The sequence below is a fragment of the Pempheris klunzingeri genome, chromosome 23 (assembly GCF_042242105.1).
Source record: "Pempheris klunzingeri isolate RE-2024b chromosome 23, fPemKlu1.hap1, whole genome shotgun sequence".
In the NCBI taxonomy this organism is placed as follows: Eukaryota; Metazoa; Chordata; class Actinopteri; order Acropomatiformes; family Pempheridae; genus Pempheris; species Pempheris klunzingeri.
In genome coordinates this window covers 2,551,644-2,562,225 of record NC_092034.1, presented here as the reverse complement: position 1 = coordinate 2,562,225, position 10,582 = coordinate 2,551,644, and the positions used below count along the sequence as shown (strand labels likewise).

General features: G+C 44.7%; 1 protein-coding gene across 1 annotated transcript in view; it reads left to right on the top strand.

Moving 5' to 3' along the window:
- The first annotated feature begins 219 nt into the window (after positions 1-219).
- The window catches only part of dachb (dachshund b), an 85,622-nt gene continuing 75,259 nt past the window's right edge, over positions 220-10,582 (top strand). The window contains exons 1-2 of the mRNA XM_070854692.1: positions 220-246; positions 367-1,118. Coding sequence (XP_070710793.1) covers positions 463-1,118 — 656 coding nt within the window. The 5' untranslated portion in view covers positions 220-246; positions 367-462. The remainder of the gene's footprint in view (positions 247-366; positions 1,119-10,582) is intronic.

Here is a 10,582-nt window from a genome sequence, read left to right as displayed (position 1 = left end):
GGTGTAATAAAGTCCTCCCCTTCCTCCTTACCCAATCACACCCTCAGTCCTGCAAGGAGTCTCCTCTGATTGGCCCGGGCGGGTGTCAATCACGTGTGAAGAAGGTGGGACCAGGACGAGGGCTGACCTGGAGTCTGATCCAGTCGCTTTTACGCACAGACCGGACAGTCCGCTTTCCACGCACGGATAACAGGAGTGAGAGCGCACTGTGGATAGAGAGAGAGAGAGAGAGAGAGAGAGGAGCGAGTGGAAGAGGAGAGGAGGAAAATTAGGAAGAGGGAAGAAGAGTGGGGGAGAAAAGTGAGAGGAAAACAAGCAGAAAAGACGCGAGGACGCACAAGTGTTTTCCCAACTGGAAAGAGAGAGAGGAAAGTGTGTGAGTGTGTGTGAAAGGGGGAGACAGAAGGAGAGCGTGTGTGTGCGCCTTCACCACTCTCCACTTCTTACACCACCACCACCACCATGTCGCTCCCCGGCTCCCCTCCGCTACTCTCGCCGGGCTCGGGCGCCCCAACTCCGGCCGCGCTCTACCGCTCCGCCCCGGACGCGCTCCACGCCTCCGTCGCCTCCACCGGCACCTCCAGCCCGGCGCACACCAACTCCAACTCCCACTCTCACTCCCACTCGCTGTCCCCGTCTCCGCGGCTCACCAGCAGCATGCTCAGCGCTTTCCTGCCCGGTTTGGGCAACGGCAGCGCCGCCCCGCTTGTGTCCGGAGGCGGTGCAGCTTTGGGTCCTCTCGGCGGGCTCGGCTCGCTGAGCACGGCCGGCCTGACCCCCGGCTCCCCTGGCTTGGCGCAGACCTCCTCCAGCCCGGGTCTTTGCAGCGAGTGCAAGCTGGTGGAGGTGCACGGCGTGAAGGTGGCCAGCTTCAGCGTGGACGGCCAGGAGCTCATCTGCCTCCCGCAGGTGTTCGACCTCTTCCTGAAGCACCTGGTGGGCGGGCTGCACACCGTCTACACCAAGCTGAAGAGGCTGGACATCTCGCCGGTGGTGTGCACCGTGGAGCAGGTGCGCGTCCTGCGGGGGCTCGGCGCCATCCAGCCCGGCGTGAACCGCTGCAAGCTCATCTCCAGGAAGGACTTCGAGACGCTGTACCAGGACTGCACCAGCGCCAGGTCTGCTTACACTTTAATCACTCTTATTATCTGAGATTTTCCCCTAAAACCCTCCGATGGGACTGAGCTGTAATTCCCTCAACTACTCCCCGGTGTGTTTGCAGCGCTGAAAGTTTGAACTCCAGAAGTCTAAGCTGCCAACAAGGCTTCTTCTCCGTGTTTTCTCTACAATATCTGATGCAGATTTCTTCTCCAAAGTCTGTTCCCATAATCCTCCAACAGGAGACTTCAGCTGTGTTTGGCACCAACTTCTGCTGAGCAGTTTTAGAGCAGAAGTCTGGTGTTTGGTCACTTTTCCTTTGGTTTCATGGTGAAATAATGATTTTAAGTTCAGTTCTCCTGGAGGATTCCTGAAGATATTCACCCTTATTGGTCATTTGTTTACTTGTATCATAGAAAATAGGGTCTTCCTGATGATTGGGTCCCACAGTGACGCTCACATTGCCTGAACTTTCTCTCAAAGATCCTGTAATTCCTCTCAAGTGCCAACATTAGATGACAGTATCAGTGTTTGTCCTGCCTCCTCTGCTCTGCATGCATCACTGTGACGCTCCTTTTTTTTTTTTTTTTAGAAAAAGTGCAGTTTTCAAGAGATATTTATATGATATCCTCTTTAAATATTTATTATGGCCTCGCTGACTCGTCTGATTAATGGCGATAGTCTTGAAATTGACTTCCTGTTCTGCTATCAGGGCTTTTCCTGATTTTGCTTTGGTGTCGAAAAGTAGAATAAAAACACACTGACAGCAAACACAAGCAGGACAAACAGCCTTCTGTTGACTTTAGTCATGGAAAAGCTTCTCATACTCATAAAGCCATTACTTTAGATCTACACACTGTGTGTGTTAGTGTGTGTGAGAGTGTGTTTTGTTGGAGAAATGCAGCTTTAATGTGTATTTATGGGTAAACAGACACTTAACACAGTGTGTGTTTTAATGCCTGTTATGTATAACGGTCGTGTGTGTGTGTGTGTGTGTGTGTGTGTGTGCACAGACCTACTGTACCTGGCTGTCACCTGTTTCCCTTAAAACCGACTGCCTCGACCTTTCAAATTAAAACTCCAAAGTGACGTCCTGTGCGTCACTGTTGGATCTCCACCATTTTGAAAGCGGCCAGCTCGCTCCAGAGGCACAAACGAGGGCCGAACGCCTCACACGAGCACTTTTAACCGTCGTTATCTGAAATTATTTAACACGTTTTAAGGTGAGATGAGGTGACGACATCTCAGCCGAAGCAGGAAACACTCCAGGCTGCATTTTTACATAAAAAGCCATTTATTTGTAATCTGTGCAGCACAAATTGAGGCTTAAATTCAGTTTTAAGCATCAAAATGCTAAGTTGGATGAGCGCTGAGGTCTGCGGTGACCTTAAAGTGAGTTGCAGGACATGTTGCCAAGTGTTTTTGGTAGAAGAGAAGCTTCATGAGTTTAGTATTTTGAAAGTGTGTTTGTTTGAGTGGCAGTCACGGCAGTAGACGTCGGTCCTTCTGAACAAGCAGAATCTCATTTTCAGAGCAAAGTCTTCATGTGAAGCAGTTTGTTTGGTCGCATTAGAGGTCAGAAGACAGTAAACTTCTGTTTGTCGGTCTCGTTATTGCTCTGCCTCAAGGGGAAAAGCACATTTGTTTGAAATTTTTGCATGAAATTCTGTGATACTTCCGCTGCTCCGCCCCCTTTTTGGTTTTACTGATGCTGGTTTTAAAGTTAAAAACCAAAACCTTAAAGCTGCAGCTGCGCCTCTGACAAACACCTGGAATAAATAAATCCAAACGAGTCACTTTACGTCAGAGCTTTTCAGACTGTGAGGTGACAGACGGGTGCATGCTGGCTTTCTAAAAACAGTGGGTGGAGTTACAGGCTGCTGACTCGACCTGCTCATCACTGCTCAGCCTGTTTTTAAGGTGCTTTAAAACCTTTGGCACCCGATTGGGGCTCGTTCTCAGAGCCATAACTCGGTTGAATCTGAGAGCACAGACGTGATAGGCACATTTCCAGATTCAGTGAGACGTGCACTTCCTGAGGATATTAATATCTCTGATGTTAATTTTCAATAAAACGCCCTTAAATCAGCTTAGAAATACTAGAACAACACACGGTCATTATAAATCCAGAACTTGCCTGAGAATCATCACATTTTTACGTTCTCTTCGCCGCCAAAATAAACCGCTGACGGCTGTCTGCGCATCCATGGATACACTGCAAACAGGACCCACCAATGGTAAATTCGGCATCGTTTTAAAGGGCTATTCTGGCCAAAAATGTAAACAAACAAAGGCTTAAAAACTTGGAGCACACAGTGAAACTCTCTCGACCCGTGGACACATTTACTCTGGATGTTTACGCGGCTGCAGAACTTAGAGCACGGGGGTGAGCTTTGTTAGTTTGCTACAGCAGGAACATGTTGGCGCTCCGTCTTATTTCTGGAAACTCCTTGAAAAGTCCTGGAATTTCACATCAGGGCCGCAGTGGGAAACACTGGATCTCGTCCGTGCTCTCGGCGCGGTTATTTTTGTGTCGCTGGAAGATAAAAGTGATAGATGGAGAGCTGTTGAGTATCAGCTAATTATTAAACAGAGTATTGTGTTGCTGTGGAGTCACTGGATAGTTGGAGTGACCTCTGTTGTTTTTTCTTTTACCTGACCACACACACAGTCTATAGTTCATTAAGCCTGAAATGTTTTGCAGAGCAGGATCACTCTTTTTATCACTCCCCCTCTCCCCCTCTCTCTCTCCCTCTCTATCTGTTTCCTCTCTACGAACACACTCTCATCATCAGAGGTGTATTTCAGTCTCTGGCTAATTGTCGCTTCTTCTTCAATCCCCCGTCTTTCACCTCTCTCCTCTGTCTCTTCCTCTCAATCACTCTGTCTTCTCTCACACTCTCACGCAGCGGTACATGTCAGGGGTAATAATGGATCATGTGAATGCGCATGAAACAACACGGCTGGAGAGCTATTGTTGTCGAACGCACACTCCTCTTCTCTCTCTCTCCACTCGTACTGACATTCCTCTAATGCCTCTCTCTCTCTCTCTCCCTCTTGATGTTACTCTCTGGGAAAAGAAAGGAAAAATTAAAAGCTCAAAAAAAAAAAAACCTCCCACTGGGATTCTGCATACTTCGTCTTCTCGGTAACCAAACGTGTGTGTTTGCATTTCTGTGTGCAGCAACCATTTACATCCACTTTTTTTTTTTTTTTTTACTCGTGGTGCTGATTTTGCTTTATTACATTACGTTTATTTTTTAATTTATAGGCTTTTCATGTCATTTTCTACATCTTTGAGATAAAAAGATGAGAAATAATCTTATGTTTTGCTTGATTAAAAGTGTAAAAGTCCTGTATTTAATATTTGACTACATCTCTTATTGTTGGATTCATTAATTTTTAATGGAACAGCAGGTGGAGGTGGAGATATTTGAACTATTCTACGTACTGAAGGGTTGTTTTAATCTATAGCACAGTATATTTTATAAAATAATCACATTTTTAACTGCATTTATCTGATAGCTTGAGTTACTTTACAGATTAAGACTTTGCAGAGTTAAAAGCAGCACATTTCCCCCCCTGAAGTGCAGCAGAGTTGAAGTGTAAAGTAGCAGAAAATTAAGATAAGTAAAGTAAAAGCTCCTGAAAGTCGTCCAGCAGTTGAGTAAATGTGCTGTTTTCCATCACTGCAGTCAAAGTGAGACACACGAGTGAGGAGACATCAGCTGTGGGGCTTTAAAATACACCAATAGCACCAGTTTTTCTTCCTTTCTGCACAAGATGGAAAGAGTTTGTTGGGAGGTTTGTTAGCTGCTAGCACAACTTTCTTAATACACAAAGAAATAAAGACTTTTAATTTGAATATTTGGGGATAATCCCATTGGTTCCCACTGAAGACGTAATCTAGATAGATGGATAGATGGTGGGGGGGCAAAGTAGAGCATCAATAAAACAATAAATAAACGATATAAACAGGAGGAGATATAAAAATGTGTACAACTTAAACAAGAGGAAGTGCAAAAATAGGAACAATATATACAGGAGGAATATTAAAAACTTGTTGACGGGGAAATCTGATTGAAGAAATTAGGAATACTATGTATAATATAAACTATAAACAGACTCAGCAGTTGGAATTATTGAAGATTTATTGCACATAAAAACTGGAAACAACTGGAACTAGTGCACTTGTTGAGGACTACTTTCAGCTGCGGATGAATCCACGTAAGAAAAACATAGATTATATGATTGGAATTGCCATAAAATCAATGAGCTAATGGTTTTACGGTTGGTGTCATGTGAGCAGGTCTGAAGCCAGGAGAGGTTATTAAAAAGGGGGATAACGACGCAGGCAGGCAGGCAGGCGGACTCTGCTCGAAGGCGCTCGTGGTGTTAAACCCGGTTACACAAATTAAAAGTGATGGAAGTATTTGTGTGACTTTCTCACCTCCGCACACCAAACCAATTACAAAATGTTCACCGATTCGCAGGTTGTTTAATTTTTTTATTTATTTTTATTTCGAGCACAGATCTCAACTCTACACGTGGTTTCAGACGTCTGTTAACGCTCCTCCGAGGCGCCGAGGCTCAGTTTCTGTCATTTAGCAGACTTTTATTTTGAAGGATTTTTATAAAAGGTGGATAAACGAGATGGAAATTTGGTGTAAAAACACTGCGGATGATTCTTATCACGCCACAGATCTTTTTCAGGAGGAGAGAGGGAGTCTATTCTGCTTCCTTGTCACCTTCTTGGTGTGTGTGTGTGTGTGTGTGTGTGTGTGCGTGCGTGTGTGCGTGTGTGTGTGTGAGACAGTGAGAGAGAGGGAATCGATAGTGAGTGACAGGAGGGAGGGTTGCTGATGTCGGAGTGTTATTCTGGGCTCTCCTTATCACGACAGGCTGTTAGAGCCCACACACACACACACACACACACACACACACACACTCACACACATACCAGTGATGGAGGTCGTATTGTTTGTAACACAGGGGGAGCAAAGTCGTTTTGTTTTTGTGAAGCATTGTGGCTTCTCTCTCACTTACACACACACACACACACACACATGTAGAATAACATCCACACACACTCAGCATGAACTCCTTTCATCAATTTGGTGTTTTTCATTCTTTTGCATGGAGCATTAAGTTCTTTTAATGGAGCACAGTGGTTTGTAAAACACACACACACACACACACACTGGAACACGGTCAGTTGTTTTGCCTTCTGGCTGAGGTATGTCTGTGTCTGTCTGTGTGTGTGTGTGTGTGTGTGTGTGTGTGTATGTGATTGTCTAGCAAGCACAAACAGAGCTATCAGCTGTCACACTGTGTCAGGTTACATCTGTGTGTGTGTGTGTGTGTGTGTGTTGATGTGTGTAAGTGTCCATATTCACCTGTATCTGCCTTTTCTTTCTTGTGTCTTGCAGATTTATTTATTTTTTGTGTGTGTATTTTTTTCTGTTATTGTTTGTTTTGCTGGTTTTAGCGCACGTGTGTGTGTGTGTATATGTGTGTGTGTGTGTGTGTGTGTGTGGTTTCAGCTCCGCTTTGTGCTGCTGGTTAATTGATAAAGGTTAAAGCGTTGGCCGACGGGGCGCTGAGGTCACCTCGCTGTGCAGAGCCACACGGCGGCCAATCAGACGGCGTCTAAACACCATTAATCAATTTATCACCTCTGATCAGCGATCGAACGCAAACTGATCAAGTTGATTTATTAAAAAGCGACCAGCTGATCTGAATGTTTACGTCCAACATAACTGATTTAGATTTCTGTGTGCGACTAAATGTCAGAAACACCTTTTTCATCGGAGTCCATATTGTTTGTATCAGGTGATGTCACTTGAGTCAGGTGATGTCACTTGAGTCAGCATCTTTTGGGGTCAAAGATTACGTTAAATTTGGAAAAAATAAGTTGTGTGTGGCGTTGGAAAGACGCATAGGTGTCATTTACAAAATTATTTTGTCCCCGTCATTTTTTTAAAAGCACAATTTTAAGATTAGCGTGCACCGGGAAATGTGTGAGAACGGTTTGTTTGCTCATTAAGAAAACACACAATGCAACAAAAGTATGGAAACAAAATAAAACAAAAAGAAAAAAAGAAGAAAGAAAGAAAACAAAAACATAACAAAGCAAAATAAAGAAGAAAAATCCCCCAACACAGTTAAGCTAACATCTAAAGCTAAGGTTGACTGTAGCTAACGTCATCTGCTCAGTTGTTACTATTCTGTCTGTGTTCGACAGTAGATGTGATGTTAGCGTTGTTTGATTGACACACTGTCGCACTGACATTTTATACATTAAACCTCTGATCCTGCTTCTGTTCGAGGTTTCTTCCCGTTAAAGGGGAGTTCTTCCTGCCTACTGTTTCCTAATATAAGATCTGATGCTGCTCATGTAGAGATTAATGAATCCTTTAACTTTGAATCCCTGAATCTTTGGGTGTGTCTCTTAAGTAAAGAGTTTGGTCTGGACCTGCTCTTCATGGAGAGCGTCTAGAGATAACGCTGTTATCCCCCCACCACCAGCACAGTGATGCAGATAAAGACAAAACAAGCAGATATAAACACAGAAGTGAGGCCCTCGGTAAGAAGCGAGCGTATTAGCCACTACTAGCATAACGCATCCAAATCCCTGGCAAAACTATCAGCGGCTGAGTTGCATTGTGGGTAATGTAGGCACCAGGTTTTGCTGAGGAAGAGGAAAAGTCCATCTAGAGTCCAGCTACAATAGAAAAGTAACAGTAAATCAGTGGCGTGACCCTCTAAGAAGTCTAACAGTCTGTTCCTGCGATGTCTTTAGCGATGTCTTAATCTTTAAAACCATAATTTCAACCCTGATTGCAGAAAGTAGTTGATTTTGTTTGGCTGGAGGGTGTGTGTGTGTGTGTGTGTGTGTGTGTGTGTGTGTGTGTGTGTGTGATTGCCTGATAACTCTCTAAACGTAGTTTGTCTGCAGCTGTTGTTTCTTATCGCGTATTTAAAGGTTGTCAGACACACAGTTTTCATTTAAAACTTGCAAAAATAAGAAAGCAGAATACTTCAGGTTTGATTCCTGGCTGTTGTATAAGCAGGATAATGTACTCCAGCCTGTGCAGTTATGGCTCATCATGGATTACCGCTAACATGCCTCATGTACAGTGAGAGTGTTCCTCACATCCGGCACGCTCTTTGGTTTTTATTGCGTTTTCTATCCAGCGACTTGGTGGCTTGGTGTGTGTGTGTGTGTGTGTGTGTGTGTGTGTGTCTCAGGGGCAGAGGAGGCGGTTTCATGCTTCACTTACCAACCTACCAACCAGCCGGGCGAGAGACGGAGACTAAAGATGCTCTCTCTCTCTCCCTCCCTCCCTCCCTCTCTGTCTGCCTCTCTGTTTTCGGGATGAAAACAGAAAGAGAGAGGGAGAGGTGAAGATCAAAGCAAGAAATATGACCCTCTGTCACCACGGAAAAGAACTGATCCTCTCCCCCTGTGTGAGTGTGTGTGTGTGTGTGTGTGAGTGTGTGAGTGTGTGTGTGTGTGGACTGAACAAAACAGCAAGAGGGGAGAGGCAGGTCAACGTGTGTGTGTGTGTGTGTGTTGGGAAATAGATAATGTTTCACAAAGGCTGTTTCAGTCTCCAACTTTTCAGAGAGAGTCTGCAGAAGGAGCGAGGCCACAGACAGACATCAACAACGACAGGAAGTGGAAGTGTGATTTATTCATTATATTTTATTTTTTACACAGCGTCCAAAATTAAATATGTTTGTCACAATACTTTCAGCTGGTTTTCACACACCTGTGTTTTAGTGCGGCTTGTAAATTCTTTTCTTTTCTTTCGTCCATCACTCGATTGCTAGATCAGCAGAGAAGTAATCGGCATTTGAGTCAAAAAAAGCCAAACCGCGCCCTGTTCACGCCTCTCGACGGAGAATATTTGCTGCTTTTCTTTGTAAATGGTCTTCTTTTACATCACGTCACCCACATGTGTTATGTTAAAGTGTGATGGTTGGACAGAAGAAGCAAAGTCAGGAAGTCTCCTCAATTGCAACAAGCATTTTGACATTTTATAGATTTAATGAGAAAACGTAAAATTCCTGTTTTTGTCAATGGAGTCTGGTGTGTTTGCAGAGAGCGATATATATATCAGCTATTTCTGGTCTTGCTGTCAGACACTCAGAATAACACTCTGAGCCTGTCAGAGGCTAAAACAAGCACTTTTAGTGGACCTACTGAGATCAGGTGCAGTTGCCCCGAAGGATCACATTACAGCCACTTTGCGGCTGCAGACTGAGGAGATCTACTGGATCGATCCCAACACTTTTTGTACCTGGGAGTCATTTCAAACCCCAAATATGTAAAACAGTGCGTAGTGGTTAAAAGATGCCACAGTTCTCCTTTAAACAAAGAGCCACAGCAGGTCGTTTGACTTGTTGAGCACAGTTGTAGCTAATATCTTTGCTAACTGCTCCACTTGTGCTTTTCCTGCTAATTTAAAATGTAATTTATGTCTCGGAAATGCAGCTCAGACGGCTTTGACTCGACCTTCAGACCTTCGCTGAAGATGTGCAGAAAATTCAGCTGCAAAACTAAACATATGAGGAAAATGTGGAGAGAAAAAAACAAAACAAGACACTTGAGGAACTTTTTTTGTTTTGTTTCCTGAAGGTGGTGGAGCAGGGAGGACGCTCTGGGGAATCTGGACGTGCAAATTCCTGATTACAGTGCGAGCTGTCTTCTTAAATTTCCTCCCACGCCGCCTTTGACGGTGTTTAAAGTGGTTTACGTCGTGTTTTTTTTTTTTGTTTTAAAACCACTGAGCACATTAGTGTTTTAACGTTTAAAGACGAGCAGAGCGACAACATTTGAGAGGAAAAGGTGGATTTGTCGTAGCTGACTTGGTGTGGACGGATCTGGAGTGATGGAGGGGTGAGGGAGGGAGGGAGGTGAGGGAGGGAGGGAGAGTGTTGTCTGCAACAAGATTATTTGATGCCTGTGAACACACACACACTTAAACACACACACACACACACACACACACACACAGAGTCTCGTAGGTGCACTTAGCAGATTGGTTTAGAAATCGCATTAGGGAGTGTCACAACAGCTTTTCCTCTCGTTCACCAGGTAATCTCTCCATCTCTCCTCCCTCTTTCATATCTCTTTCCTCTCCTGCTCCCGTCACCTCCTCCTCTTCTTTTTCCTCTTCCTCTTTTGACTCTAAGTGACTCCCTCCTCTTCTCCTCCCTCTCTTTTTCCTCACCTCTTCACTTTCACTGCTTCCCTTGTTTACTCACTCCCTTTCTTCTTCTCCTCCTCCTCCTCCATCTCTTTTACTCTCCTCCTCTTCCCTCCTTCTCTTGTCCCTCCTTCCTTTCTTCCATATTTTGGTCCATCTGTTCTTCCTTCCCTCTCGTCCCCTTGCTTCCTATCCTCTCCTCCTTTTCTTCCTCCCCTCTCCTCCATCCTCTCCTCTTTTCCCCCATCTGCTCATCCACTCCTCTTCTT